Source organism: Pipra filicauda, unplaced genomic scaffold (genome assembly GCF_003945595.2).
Source record: "Pipra filicauda isolate LSUMZ 115617 unplaced genomic scaffold, ASM394559v2 scaffold860_size64766_pilon, whole genome shotgun sequence".
Taxonomy (NCBI): Eukaryota; Metazoa; Chordata; class Aves; order Passeriformes; family Pipridae; genus Pipra; species Pipra filicauda.
This window is the reverse complement of record NW_024105043.1, coordinates 1-15,825: the sequence shown is the minus strand read 5'-3', so window position 1 is coordinate 15,825 and position 15,825 is coordinate 1. Positions and strand designations below refer to the sequence as shown.

Here is a 15,825-nt window from a genome sequence, read left to right as displayed (position 1 = left end):
TGTTACTTGGGAGGTGGGTCTGAAAACAGGAAATAAAGTGCCTTTATCGCCAGGAAAGAAAGTCAGCAAGTTTTGGCTTTGTGGTGCAGCTTGTGTGTCATTCTGGGCACTCCATGGGCAGCAAGAGCTTTCTGTGCTGGCCTCTTTGGTGTGGGAGGAGTCTTTGTTTATATGCAGTTTTTGGAGTCGGGCTGTCAGTTGTGAGGCACGTCTGAAAACAGGAAACAACAGCCCTTATCCCCAGGAAAGAAAGCCTGCAAGTTTTGGCTTTGTGGTGCAGTTGGTTTGTCAGCATGGAGACTCCATGTGGAACAAGAGCTTTCTGTACTGGCACCTTAGCTGTGTGATGAATCTTTGTTTGTATGCAATTTTGGGGGTCGATATGTCAGTTAAGAGGTAGGGATGAAAACAGGAAATGGCAGCCCTTATCGCCAGGAAAGAAAGCCTAAAAGCTTTGGCTTTGTGGTGCAGTTGGTTTTTCACCCTGGACACTCCCTGGGGAGCAAGAGCTTTCTGTGCTGGCATCTTTGGTGTGGGAGGAATCTTCGTCCGTATGCAAGTTTGGGAGTTGGTCTGGCAGTTGGGAGGCAGCGCTGAAAACAGGAAACAATAGCCCTTATCGCCAGGAAAGAAAGCCAGCAATCTTCGGCTTTGTCGTGGAGTTGATTTGTCAACCTGGGGAGTCCAGGAGCAGCAAAAGATTTCTGTGCCGGCACCTTTGGTGTGGGAGGAATCCTTGTTTATATGCAATTTTAGGAGTTGGTCTGGCAGTTGGGAGGCAGTTCTGAAAACAGGAAATGACAGCCCTTATCGGCAGGAAAGAAAGCCTGGAAGCTCTGGCTTTGTGGTGCAGTTGGTTTGTCAACCTGGGGCCTCCTTGAACAGTGAGAGCTTTCTGTGCAGAAATGCTACGAGGCCTGATTAGCCAGAAGACCACTCTCCGAACATGACTGCCCCCCCCCGAAGAAATGGACACTAGATGGCAGTCTTGCTGCACTAATAAAACCCAAGATGCTATTTGACCTCAAAATCATCACCTAATTCTTCACTGCTGTTGAAGGGGAAGGGGTCTTTCAAGCGTCACTGTATTTATATTCCGAAATTTATACTAGATCTTTGATCCATGCATGGTAGAGTACCCCATGTATCCCCAGCTGACATATTAAAGAAATGTTCGATCCAATGGTTTCTGGTCATTGGGTTTAATTCTTTTTTTCCCCCCTTTGATTCCATGAAACTGCAAAGATATCTTAGGTTTGTTTAATACCATGAAGTTTAAACAACTCCAAAGAAACAGATGAAAAATTTCATTTGGTGGCATTTTTGAAGCCACTCAAGATAACTTACATTAGCTATAAATATTTACAAGTAAAACTCATACAACTACCTGCATTTTCAAAACCACATGGAAAGCTAGAAAATCAATTCTAAAGTTATTTAAAATCAAAGAGATCAAAACTGATTTGCATTACTTAATATTTATTGATACAAAGGAAAAAATAATTTGCAACAAGCGATGTATTTACTATTTACACAGAAGAAAGATCTTTAAGATCAATGAAACAACCTGCCCCTAAAACTGGAGTGTCAGATGAAAACCTTCAGTGTTCTTCAGAATTCCTTTGCATTATATGATCTTCAATTTGCAGGTAAAATTATGGGGAAGAGGTATCCAACAATGTATTTCTTGCTTTTGGTCTAAATTATAAAAAGAACAGAAATTCGTTCAAATGAACACAGTTAAAAATAGGCCTATCTGTGCCATAATAGTGGGGAATTACCAGACAGTAAAGTGAACAACAGCAAATTGTACTCACAGCAGCAAGGACATCAGAGCATTCACCTACTTCGGTGCCAAATCAATAAAAATATTAGTATAATTTCAATTATGCTCAAAAGAGCACATTAGCCTAATTTAATTTAACTAACAGTGGTCTCTGACAAATGTGTTCATCTGTGCAAAATTTGAAGCTCTCAAAATCACACCTGGTTGTGGCATTGACACTTGCTCTGCATGTATTTTCTTATGCTATTTCTAATTCAAAAAGCTGTATTCTGTGAAGGACTTAGAGGCCTCAGTATTTAGCGTACATATGAGTTTCATGTTATTTTTATAGAAATCTTGTGTGTATTTTAATTCATTTAAACTCAGGTTTACCCAAACCGTCCCCAATCTCTGGTCCACAGCCCCAAAGGTCACGCAAAACTGCTTACAGTTGGGAAAATATCCAAGAATTAAAACTGTTGCTGAGAGAATAATAACGTCTGATGCAACTCACCACACCAAGTCACAGCTGAGGACTGCTACTCCACATGTAGAGTTATATGGGAAAAGCAGCCACTTGATAGCCTGGACTGCAAAAGATGCCAAATTTCAAGCTGGTTTAAAGCCCGCACAGAATGAAGACTGCTGTTAAAAATTTTAAGTGGAAATAACACTATCAAAATACATTTTTGTAAAATGTTACGTGCAGAAGATTGTTAGCTAATTCGCTCAAACTGAGCAGTGGACTTCTCATCAAACCCAGGTATGTGTCTGCCTTAGAGAGACTCCTCAGGGCAAAGACCAGAAAGGGGAAGTCAAAGCTGACAGCTGCAGCAACAACTCAGCATGCACCTTTTGTCCTTTACTGTGAAGAAATGGATAGCAGTGGCCATTCACCAGCAGCCAAGCGCTCTGGCACACCCCACACGGATGGCCTGCTGTGCAACATGGAAAAGGCTGCTTTCCAGTTGAGGTGTAAAGCATCAGGGTCTTCCCAGTACAAGCATGAACTATACTTCTAGAAGAGCAGCTTCCACAGCATGGGAGTCTCCGACTTCACAGGATGGCTGAGATTGGAGAGAAGCTCTGGAAGGCATTTGGTCCAACACTTTGCTCAAGCAGGACCACCTGTATCCAGTTGCACTGGATACAGGTAAGCTCTCTTTCGCCACATACGAGCTTCTGTCTCCTGATCTTTTCTGTACCTCTTGACCTCTCCACAGCTACCACAACAGTGAGGATGCCAAGGGTGTACACAAATACTCTAACATGCTTTAGAAATACACACTCCCACCCATGGCAGTGGGTAAGACAGAACAGAGATAAAAGGTTCTGAACTATGTAGACAGGGCAGTTCCATATGGAAGGATATATCAAATAAGCTTGGCAGGTCTCAGCTCCATCTCCAAGAGAAGTGTATGAAGCTGATCCTGAGGGGCCACCCAAGCTTTGCAACTCATTCAGTCTAGACTCCCTCTTAGACACCGCAGAAACATCAAAGCCCAGGAAGATTATTTTGTCCTGGCATTTACCTGAATAGTCAAGCAGCAACAGGGTGTGAGAGGGCACTTACATCCACACCCACATCTGCAGCAGTGGGCATGTGCTGCCATGCTAGACCTCTGTGCCAAAACCAGCTGGTGCCAAACTGCATTCCCACTGGCAAGAGGAATGAAGATGTAAGAGCAGGTGAATGCCTGGACTAGCCTGCCAATACAAAATCGGCGTATGGCATGGTGCCTAAGTGATGGCCCTATACCTTCCCACTCTCTATTACATCTCTCTTTCAGTCACTAAGTTTGGTTTTGACTCCTAGCACGCTAATTCAGTCTCAACCACCTCCAACAAATTGGTTTTAGACACATGTACTCACCTGGAGGAACATAGAAGGAGTCTCCTGTAGTCAGATAATATGATGTCTTATGTAATGTAACAATAATTTTGCCACGGATAATATGGAAAGCCTTAATGAAAGCCAAGGGATTCTAAGATTAGCAATGCTTCCTTTGCAAACATTTAAGAAAGTTATCCAAGAAAACATTTGCACACATGTTGTAACAAAGATAAAAACCTGTCATGGTTTGAGATAGTCCCAAAATCCAATTCCCTAGCTCCATCCCCCTCCCACATCTCAACCTAATGTGAGATGGGCTTTTCCAGACAAAACACGCCAGACTCAAAGTGGGGGAAAGGGAATATATTACAATGACTGTACAAATAAATATCATATCACATTATACACACAATCATAACTATCTCTACCATGACATATAGTATTTACAATGGATCAGATCTCCTCTCCCCTCCAAATAAAAGTCCAGGAGAGAAAGAAGGACAGATCCCTTCCAGTCCTTAAGCAGCAGCATCTTCTAAGGCAGCAGGTTCTGTCTGTCTTCCCCACATGCAGCAGCTGATAGCTGGCTTTCTGCCAGCACTCATGAGGGAGATATCCAAGCTCGCTCCCTTGGCCCCCTTGATGCAGGCAAAGGGGTCTTCCGTGGGCTTCGTAACCCCAGACAAGGTCGTATCACCACGTCATATCACGAAGACACAGGGGGGTCTTCGTGACGGTCTGGTATCTCTTGCAGGATCTCTGTGCCCTGCCTCTCAGGCTGCCACCGTGGCAGCAGTGCAAGGGGGGAGCCAAGGTCAACTCCCCCCGCATTCCATCTGGCCGTCCCGGTCCAGCTCCGGGACGTCTCTGAGCTTCTCAGCTCCTCTCTCTCTCTAGTGCTGCATGTCCAAAACTGCTCTCCAAAATAGGAGTCCATGTCCCTCTTCTCCAAGAGGGGTCTCAAGGGAGTTTTGGGGGGCTGGTACAGTCTTACCCCAAACTCTGTCTCTCTGCTGGCTCTCTTTTTCCCGGCTCTCCTTCCAGGAGTCCTTTCTCTGGTGCTGCATGTTGCTTCTGCTGCTCCTTCAGCTCAGGTTCTTATCTCTGGCTCTCTACCACCGTTTCTCTGGTCAGTGTCAGCTGCTGCTCTGCGCCCATGGAGAAAACATCTCCCGGCATAACTACAGGCACCTAGCCCAGCTTTATGCTGTTCCAGGTCCCCGCAGCCCCCCAGCCAGGGGCTGGGAGGCCCAGAGAGCCCAAGGGGCTTAGAGCCCCTTCCTCGTGGCTCTACTACATGGCCACCTCTCCTAAACAACCAAACTTACAACTCTCCTTTCCGGTGTGGTTGTGGTATGTTTACATTTTTGCAGGCGCGCCCATTGGGCAGAACTTCAAAACTTCCAAGGGTTTCCACCCCTTGGGGTCTACCACTTTTTTTAGCCTCTGGGGGAAAACAAGATTCAAACCATGACAAAACCAAAATAAGCTGGCAGAACTGCAATCCCTTTTTTCCCCCACACTGCTGAAAAATAAGATGCACACCTCAAAAGGGGGATGGGGTCATCTTATTTATTTGATACTTCTGTCTTGCCTGCAAGATCTAGACAGTAAGTTCACATAGACATAAAGATTTAGTATGACACAGAGGGCAATGTGCATGCAAAGTACCTCTAGCAAATGATTCATTAACATTTATGTGCATTAAGGGAGGGAAAGCCCCTGGAAAACCCATCAGTTTCATATGTTCCTTCCAACCACACTAAGATCTCCTTTTTACACAGTCAGTTTTATAAAAATAAGAAAAAAGCACACTTACTATTGTATCCATGTGGACAAACTGGTGTCCCTTTTCCTTAAGTGGTTTCAAAATCAATTTACCAGTTGCAAAAACAGATTTTTGTATATTTCTACCGCTTCGTCTTTGAAGGAGCAAGCGTGACTGCTTTCAGTGTTAACACATTCTACAAAAAAGTCCAGGAGATTAGCATTAATGCTATCATATAATTAGTCTTGTTATTTGCTCAATGCATTACATGTTGTTTTAGTGCAACACCTTCAAAAGCTATATTCAATATTTAGCTGAAAAATCAAGACACTTTTTTGTTTTCCTCAGAACTTTCTCCAGAAGAGCAATGAATATTTCAATAGTTTACCGTTTTATTCCCAATGTGGCATGAACAATTTTTTTCTTATCATTCTAAACACAGCTTATATAATTCACAAAGTCCCTTGGCCACATCCTTCAACTCACCTAGAACTACCTCCTCATTTGTTTCTGGGTCCAGTACAACGGTTGGCTTAGAAGTATCAACTAGGTTGTTATCCAAACTTGCAGGTATCTCTCTTCTATTTGAGGAAACAAAGAAACCAAAACAAAATCAGAGAAATTATCACTATGCATTTTAAAAACTTATTGAACTACAACTTTTCCACAATTCTAATGTCACATGTTAAGTACTTAAACTTGTTTTAATAAGTGAACTAAACAGACTGAATACACTTCATTTAAATAAAAGGAAACCATCCGTAACAATTCCTTGAAAATGTAATTTTCATTGAAATCATTTCTGTGTGTAATAGATGAAGGCTCTCTAAATCCTAAGAAATTTGCCAACTATTTATCCTGTGCTATTAACAACAGTATTTATTCAGAAGTATCTGTATTTTCAGAGAAGTGCTTTTCTAGCAACAGATGCTGAGAGGATATAAAATACAGGATGAAGACTAAGTTTTTTTGCTTTTACCTATTGCTGATAAAGGAGATTTAAGAGATAAAGCATTCTAAAGACTAAGCGCATGTCCAATTTTCCTTTTCTCAAGAAATACCATTACAGGAATCTCACTGTATGTTGTAAATCTGAGAACTATTTCTATAATAAAAAAGATATAATAAAAAGGATTTTTCCAGAGCAGGAAATATCCTAAGAATCAATGACAACTCTACGCTTTTCAAACAGAAAATAGATGCTAGAAAATATTCACAACAGAATATCCCAAAGCTCTCTTGCAGAATTCTCATAAGCAGACAATTTTAGCTCTACAACGCACAGGAAATTTCTTTAAATGCAACCAGAAGCAGCATGTTAAAGGCAAGCTGTTGCGCTTTGTAGGCACTCATGGCTGCTTAAATACCCTTACACCAAGACAGTCAGAGGTAGGAAGAAAGTTGCTGTGTTTGAACAGCTCTGTTCCAACATAACCATCTCTGGATAAAGAGAAGCAGCATCAGGTGTAACTCTATAGCTATAACAACAGAATTTTTATTGTATCAATAAGATTTGAGAATTCGTGCTAGAAATTTTACTCAGCTGACAGTCCCTATATACGCATCACTAAAACTGAAGGATGTGAGCAAAGGATCTGAGGATGGATGTCTGTTAGAGAGGAAATCGATCACTTCTGGAAGACAGTTCAAATGCACCCAAAGCAACCAATAGCTCTTGTAAGATACAACATAAACAGTCACTACCAGCTCAGGTTCACACGCCCTGCAAATTATTTATATTACAACGTAAACTGTACTTGATTGATCTAGACCAGGATTCTGTCTCCCATCAGTGGCCAAAAGCAGGTACTCCTTCCATCCCCAAAAATGCCATAACAGAGCAACGGCACTTCCATGGAATACTTCCCACCTCTAACCTGGAACTCATACATATTTAGACAGTTAAGTCTCCTGTTAATGTATCTAGATCTCGTCTGGAATCTACACAAATATTTTTGTCCACAATATTATGGGGCAAGTAGCACATAGTGAAAATGGCCACCTTATTCTGCTAAAGAACTCAGCTCTCCATATCTTCCTGCCACACCTTCTAGTTCTTGTGTTTAAAAACAAACATATAAAAAAAAAGCCAATAAAACAATTTATTCCTATTTCTCTTCTCCACACCACTTGTGATTTTATAGGTCTTTCTCAGGCCACCACAGAACTCCCCTGAGGGCTGAGGAGTCTTCACTACGTAGTTGCTTCTGCACAGAAGTCCTCTCATGTCTTTGATGAGCTTTCCCTGAACCTTCTCTAGTCCTACCACTTTCTTCTTGACTTAAGGGATAAAATTCACAGGAAACACTCTAGAAAATCAGATATTTTTACCAACAGTGACCATTTTCTTCCTTATTTCTCTGATTATTTTTTCAGCTCCGATTTGTTTTAGTACTGTGTTAGGACCATATGGCATTATCCGTTCTTGTTAGTATTTGTTTTATTAGTTCTATAACTTCACTGAGAAATGTTTCAGTTTCAAACAGCAGTTCTAGACAGTCCCCACAAAGAAAGGTTCTCCAACATTGAAACATCTTCCAGATTGCACAGCAAAAATAATTTAGCATTTGAATTTTGACTCTTTTCTGAACACTACCTAAATATTTATTATCTTCTGGCCACAGAGGCTCTAGTTAAGCTTCCTCTTCCTGTTTGTTTAAACACAGATTTATTGCCCACTTTGAACCATTTTATGCACTGTTCTTAAAGCTCCCTCTTCACCTACCATGTTGTGGTTTTGTATTTAACCTACAAAAGCTTGAGACTCTACTAACACCATATACTGCTTTTTTAGATGTGATATTACAGGTATCAGTAAAACGACCACAAGTTTTTATACCTTAACTGTGCACATTAGCATCACGATCTGAACACAAACAGAAGTACAGTTTATTTTTTTTCTACCCCTGCTTTAAAGGCACAACAACACTTCTGGGTATGTTCTGTATTTCTTCCTTTCTTCTGAAAAGTTAACGTTTTTATAACAAGAATATACAGCATTGCTACAGACAAAGTAAGAACAGGTTTTTCCACATCACGTTAATAGATTTTGTTATAAAATTATTTTCATCCACAGAGAGAATCAAGTGTTACAGGAGGAATATCTTACAGCAATGGAGTATTTGATTACAGATAACTTTGTTTTTAAGTATCAAAAGGGAAAAAGTCTGTGTTCGTACTTGTTTTGTTGGCTTTCTGCTTGTGACGATCCTTCCTCTGTCTATTCTTACTGCGAGATTGTGTTTCTGGATGCACTAATCCACTAATCACAAGCCCTCCTGAAACAAAAGGAAGTTAAACAAAGCTTGCTAACTCACAGTAACCTTAAAAACTTAAACAACCAACAAGCATTTTAACTGAGAATATACTTCCTTGATGTTGAAATTTTCAGACAGCGTTAGAAAACAAGAACAAACCAAAAAGCTTTTCATTATTAAGGCAACTTGAGATATTTTGAAAATAATATTTATCAAATTTCAGTCACAGAGCATTTCAGAAAGCCATGATATGAAAGCAATTTTTTAAGAAAAAATATCAGTTTTAGGAACGCAAAGAAATACTATTCTCAAGCAAAATAATTAATTAAGAAAAGACAAAATATTGGGCTGCATTGGTCAGAAAAAATCCAAGAGAACAAGATATATTTGTTCACTTAGGGAATTTAACACTGAGACTGGATAAAATATTAGAGTATCTCCTCTGGAAAACAATCCTCACACAAAGAGAAATGCTCCAATGAATGATCCAGCAGATTGTCTCTTTTTCCAGTATCATACACAATCTCTGATATAATAAACCTACTAATATAGAGAAACTGTTCTGTTCTTCTCTAAACAGTGAAGGCAAAGTAACTTAACATACTCTCCTGATGCTATTTTCAGCTGACAAGGGAATATCAGGAATGAAAAGGACTACATGGAAAGGTGACTAAATAGCTAGTGACCATAAATAATCTTAAAAAAATAAAATTACCCAAAAGTAAGCCTCTCAAAGTCCTCATGGCACAAGATCAACCCACAGATTTTTCTTTACTGCCCCATCAGAAGGAAGCAAATAGGTATTTTGGAACTAATACCTGAAGAGTTCATAGTATAGTTTATGCGCTCGCCTCTCCAATATTCCAGAGGTCTCAGCCATATCCTTTTCGTTCGACGAACGTTAGGTGTGTTGGAAGGCATTACTAATTTGAAGGATGACACAATTCATATTAAACATGAAAGGAAAATTCAGAGATGGAAAATATTAAGTATCCTTTGCTGTTTTGCTGTATCACAAGGGGGGGTCAGCACTTCCCAGCTGATATTGCTATCGTGATAGGAAAATGGGATCCAAATATTGACAAAAGCCCTCTTTTGCATACATCACTATTTCACTCTCCTTTTTCTTAAACAATCACCACACTGACTTTATATTATACTTAGTTCTATGTATCTTAGTGAATCACTGAGACCTGGACCTTAGGAGCTCAAGCACAAGGACAGAAAACATGCTACAACTGTGAAGACAAAGCTCTCGACAAAGACTAAGGACCCAGCCTAAATCTGAGGGATTTCATTAGCAGCAGTGGAAAGGCACTGCCTTAGTTATGGCAAGGGGAGAGTAAGAGACTGCATACGCAGCTCCTCCTCTTCCAGATTCATATGTCCCATTTCTGAGGTCCAGAAGAATGGCACTTCTGCCAACAGAAACACCACGTATTTCCAAGATTTCTCAGATATTTATCTTCAGATGTACTTATTACATAGTCTCAACTTTCAAGTGGTCTAAGCTGCCATATATGAATACAGTAAGATATATTTTAGTATTTGTAAGGAATACAAGTGTGCAGCTGCATGCCAGTCTCCTTCAGCAAACTTTACATCAAGTTGGAAATACATTTGTATTTACACACTTGCATTATGATATTTTAAATAATCTTACCTATTTTATGCCTTGCTATGTTGTCTGAAAATGGATCTCTCACTTTGTAATTCAAGTCATCAAAAGTCTCTGTAAACACATTCAAAAAACCACCACCATAGGCATTTACTATTCCTGACTTTTATTCAATATACCCACTAAAAGTAACCAAGTGTAATACAAGTCCCAATGATAGTGTTCTCTCTTAACACATTTTGCTACAAACATGTATGAAACCCAATGTAGATAAGCAGTATATGCAATCAGTTAGCTTGAAAATTACATGAAAACTACATATTCACTTAAATATTCCTCAGACCTATCCCTCTTGATAAAATACACATTGGAAAATTATGACAAAGTGCAAGGTCAATCAGCTTTATATCACTCAAACCTAGCTTTAGAACAAACTTCTTACAAGAACACACACAAAATTAGGTCTCTGAAGAAAGAACTGCATGAACTAATAACATTCGCATATTCACTTTTGGCTCTAAAATACTAACAAAATGACTTTTTAATCTCCAAGGCTCATGTTCATTATGACAACACGTACAACTCATGTTGTGAAACTTAAAATCCAAACCAAACAAACAAAACTTTTAAAAAAAAAAAGACACCACAAACCAAACCAACCAAACAAAACACCCCAAACCAAAATATTCTTGGGTGAACAGGCCATCGGGTTGTACACTTTGGTCCAGGGTGGCCTGAAGTGATTGCATTTAGTACCATCACATGGCAACACATCAAACTGGTACAAACAGAGCCTGAAAAATGTGTTCAAAATATTTTGGAGCGATAACTTTATCCCAGTAGGCTTGATGCCAAACCCTGGAGGGCTTGTTCTTCCAAAGCTAACACAACATAAAGCTGGCATAGCGTACCACCTACTTGGACAGAAATGTAACCACAGCCAATAAAATCCGCATTTGTTCTGGACAAGCTGAATACAACAGAAATTACTGGACCATCAGTTACAGTTTATAAGAAGCTTATACATAAAATGCAAGAAAATATCAACTTTAAACATTACCTGATGATGTATCATACTGTTCACAAGACTTAGTTCTGGAATCAAATTTATTGCAATGTTCTAGAACAGGCCCACTGCAAAAGAATAAAAAATAAACCTGCTTAAAGATGTTAAATGTCAAAGGAACATTACAGCACTACCATATATATAAAAGTTAAGTTTTTTTCAGATCATGTGGTCTGGGTTTTATTTTTCTTTTAAACATCTGTCTACAGTGATTAGACACTAAAGCAAATGACTGCTAGTTAGAAATCATAGGTCTGAACTGAGGTTTTTTACTACTGCTTTTCTGGACAGATTTTTTAAGCCCCTTCCTTGAACTTAATGCCATTTTCTTAGCTAAATCTAAATGCTGAGAAGCTTTTGAAGCTGACTGCAGATTCTTGGAAGACTTGAGAGACTTTTTTGGAGACACAGTCTGCTCTTGTTGATGCCCAGATGAGGGCATAGGCAAATCTTCACTTGGCAGCACCCTTGTTTTACATTTTTCTGCATGACATGTTTCTCTTTCCAATCCAGACCATGACAATATCAGTTCTTCAGCTTCTGGTTTCCAGGATGTGTTCTTTTTCTGGTTTGGAGAGTCTTGCCTAAGTGCGTCCTTTTTAGTCTTTCCTATCAATACACAAAACATTTGGACATTAATATCTTTTTACATTAAACAGATACATGTTGATATCGGAATGCCTAAAAATAAACCAAAAATTCAAAATAGGAAAACAAACAAACAAAAGGTATCACAAAACCAGGTTTGTTCCTGAAGGCTAAAAGAAGGCCTTCTCTAAACTAGAGTGTATAAAAAAACCTTTTTAGTGTACTTCCAGTATTTCCTAACAGAAAAAAAAGGGAGCAGAAATGTTACATTTAGCTTGCTATCCAGTTTTCAGTGTTTCCTGCTACAAACCTTTTCACAAATAATTCCTAAAACCTAATCCCCTTCAGTTTGAAGCATGTGTCTTAACCTCCTTCCTACCTACCTTCTACCCTACGTACCCTACCATGTGGGTACCTACCTTCTACACCAGCTCATAAGGAAAGATGACACCACTAAATTAATTTTTAACATCCTAACAGGAAGGGCAAAGAGGATGGGAAAAGTGAAAACACTCTGTCTCACTGCCTCATACACTTCCAAATCTAACTGTGGAACTGAAACATCAAAAAGGAATCCATTAATGTCTCCTATCTACTTTATTATAATTTCCTAATAAACCACCACAAAATAATCCAGTAATATGACCTGGAAGGAAACGTTTAAGGAGCTGTTAAAGAACTTACCTGTATGAGTACTCTTTTGGCTTTGAGATTTAAGGACATTTCCTTCACTGTTAGAGATTGGATCCGGTTTCGACGTTCTTTTGATGTCAAAGGCTCCAGCATCCAGATTATTCAGTTTCTGTTTAGTAAGTGCTTCAACCTGTGCTTTCCTGTTCTTGCCTTTCTTACTCTGTGTCTTCTTCTGTTCAGAGGGCTGAGATTTAGAAACAGGAGTTGCAGAGCCATCTTTTTTTGATTTTCTTTTCTTACTGGGTATTGAAATCCAAGAAGTAAATGAGGCACCACCTGAGTCATCAATTAAAAATTCACATTCATTTTCGATTTCCATATCCTGATCTTTCATAGGAGGAGGTGATGGAGGTGATATCGAGGCTGAATATCTACAGAAAGGAGTGACAATGACAAATCATTTTGGGCAGTGGGGTAAATTGACTTACAATCTTTAAGATCTAGTGGTGATTCCAGAACACCTAAACACAGTACAGAACATTCTTCAGAATGCATTCATTCATTGCTCTTCAAGCTTCCAAAAAGAGCACAAGGCCTGCATCGTCTTGCTGATGCTGGACAGTCAACTGGACAGACACTGGACAATTTCCTACGTAAGCAGCCAGATCCAGACTAGCTCTGAGAAAAGACTGCTTGCTCACTGTAAACTTCAAAATCACATAAGGTTTTCCTGAATCCTCTAGGCTACCTATCAAAACATCTCAGGGTCTATCTGAAACACTATTCAACAAACATTATTCAACACACCATTTTACTGGCAGACAAAACCAAGAGCACTGTTAAATTCTACACAAAATTTTGAAACAACCATTCAAACCCTTTCTCAAGTGCCATTTTTAAGTAATGGTCGACTATCACAAAACATGCTCCCAGACTTTGTTTATAGACAAAAGGATGTTGTTCCGATATTCAGACCAGAGTTATTTTAATAGCAAATTATGTTCCATATTAAGCCTCAAAACAAACCTCTGTCAAAGTGTTCCTGTTGCTACAGCTGCTAAGAGAGCTGAAGAGAAAGTCTTCTCTTTCTGCACAGAAGATGTAGCAACAGGTTCTGTTCCTTGCACAAGAACAACCTGCTCATCTCTCCCAGTCTGAGGTCCTTCCAAATTTTCAACTCCTCCACAGTTCTTTGCTGCAGTAGGTGTATTCCAACCATCAAGACATAATCTATGTATGAAAAACAGCATTCAGATATATTGCTATAAATCTTGTGAGTGCACAATAAAGTATTGTGAGGAAGAACAGATGCTCCTGCTGACAGTGTCTCACTTAGGAATGAGTTTCCCCTTGGTAATTTGCTGAAACACGGCCTAGCTGTAGTACTTCCCAGCACAGCAGCATGTGTCCAAAGCAATACAGAGTCTTATGGTGACTCTTGATCAAAGTAAAGGCTGCTCAGTAAGACAAATTCCTAATTTGTCCTAATGTGCTTCAGAAATTGTCAGGTTTCCTAGACTGTAGGTACACTGTCTTCCCAATCTCACTCCATCAATGGGAATCAATGGGATCAGTGTCAGTCCATCTCTATGATCTACCCTACAGGCTCAGCCCTCCAGGAAAGCAGAACTGTGGTAAGGACCACTGGCCAATATTGCAGTTGGGCTTCAAATTTTCCAGTGGGGAGATAGAGATCCCAGCTTAAGTTTTTCGATTTCGTATAAAAAACTCGTCTATTCAGAGTGAGAAGAATGATGACTGTTCATTTCTAACAAATCCTTGTTAACTTCTAAGGTCAATACTGTCAATAGGATTCACTGAAAAAGTCTGGACTACTTAAGAAGCTGATGCTTTGGTGAACTTTTCTGCAAAGAGTTCAAGTCTATTCTGACAGGCTTCCTACACTTGGGTGCTGCACTTATCACCAGAATATTTAATAAAAAATAATTCTGTCCTTCCTAAAAACAGATATGGAACTTTTCTAAAAAGCTTGGAATTATTTTTTATGAGTTCACAATCTAAACTTATAAACGATGGAAACCACTGTGTTGATTTACCCTAAGGTGGAGGGCACACAGGGGATGTAACACCACAGCCATGTTCAGCTCTACTTACTTAACTACCAGAGAACTTTTCCCTTTCTCCAAAGGAAAAGGTGATCCAACAGACCCGTGATCATCCTCAGGGTCCAAAAACACGGCAGGACTTCGGCACAGCGCTTCAACATCTTCTAATGTAGTTGTTTTTCTTTCAGACAGGAGACACTGCTTTTTTGGAAACATCTACATAATCATGTATTGCAGGCTTCAAGGGTGATTCACATGACTGTCCTGCCATATATATAGAACAGGTTTAATTCCTCTACTCAAAACCTTACAAAAAACCCCCCGAGAAACCCTTAATTCAGTACTAGTGGGACCAACCTCTGCTGCTGACTGGTTTTAGCAGTGATGCAGGTGAGGATTCTGGAGAATAACAGGCTCTTTTCACAGAGTTGGTTGATCCTGCCTTTGGCTGTCATAGTTGGTAACGAATAATGAGACAAAGTAAAATAGTTGATAAAGCAACAGTATTTTGATAGGAATACAAATTTCTACAGAACATGATATACTTTCCTTCCCTTAAATCACACTGTGATGTGAATCACATTTCTATTTTAACTAAACACTTCAACTTTCTATCAAGTAAGACTTTCTAGAAGTAAGTATAAATTTCAAATAACAGGAAAACAGTGTGAACAGCAAAAATCTATATGCAGCTTTAAACAGACATCCTGCTAGTCTCCAGGCAAGCTATTCTTTTCATTAGAATGAATTATTTTAAACAATTTAATTCACCTTTCATAAGACAGGCTAAGGTTTTGCAAGAAATTATTTGACATTATATGGTATTCTAACATCAAATTAAAGTAAACAAACACCACTATAAAGGATGCCTGTTCTCAACACTGCCATTAACGGAATATCCTATTTAAAAAAAATAGAATCAAAGCATTAAAATTAAATATACAAACTAGATTATTGGCATAATTTTCCCAGCACACTAACAAGGCCTTCAACTTGTTTCCACTCTTCAAGAAAGATACATATATATAAAGTTATTGTACAGATTCCTATCAGGAGTTAACGAGCTTTTGTACAAGCATCACCTTTCAACTCTACTGTTCACCATTTAGCTAAGAACTGTGTCCATATATCTAGCAAAGTGGCCAAAACCAACTCCAACGGAGTCCAAGACAGCCATACCCACCAGCAGTAATAAGGCAGCGTGCTCCAACCTGAGACCATAAAAAATTT

At 39.4% G+C, this 15,825-nt stretch overlaps 1 protein-coding gene and 1 long non-coding RNA gene across 2 annotated transcripts; both read right to left on the bottom strand.

Annotated features, from left to right (window-relative positions):
- Positions 1 to 1,462: 1,462 nt before the first annotated feature.
- LOC120325160 lies at positions 1,463 to 2,367 on the bottom strand. Its single transcript, XR_005567039.1, has 2 exons — positions 2,280 to 2,367; positions 1,463 to 1,698 (listed from the first exon to the last, which is right to left on the bottom strand). It is a non-coding gene; the product is annotated as an uncharacterized LOC120325160 (long non-coding RNA).
- Positions 2,368 to 11,543: 9,176 nt separating this feature from the next.
- Positions 11,544 to 14,811, bottom strand: LOC120325159. The gene is made up of 3 exons (XM_039390704.1): positions 14,645 to 14,811; positions 12,581 to 12,960; positions 11,544 to 11,917 (listed from the first exon to the last, which is right to left on the bottom strand). Exons 1-3 carry the CDS (start codon positions 14,809 to 14,811, stop codon positions 11,544 to 11,546), a joined length of 921 nt encoding a protein of 306 aa, XP_039246638.1.
- Positions 14,812 to 15,825: the final 1,014 nt, after the last annotated feature.

Coding starts and splice junctions, on each gene's coding strand:
- LOC120325159 (XM_039390704.1), bottom strand. CDS start 14,811: ATGTTTCCAAAAAAGCAGTGTCTCCTGTCTGAAAGAAAAACAACTACA. Junction 12,961..14,644: donor AAAAGTTCTCTGGTAGTTAA/GTAAGTAGAGCT, acceptor TCCTTTCTGTAG/ATATTCAGCCTCGATATCAC. Junction 11,918..12,580: donor CCAAAAGAGTACTCATACAG/GTAAGTTCTTTA, acceptor GTGTATTGATAG/GAAAGACTAAAAAGGACGCA.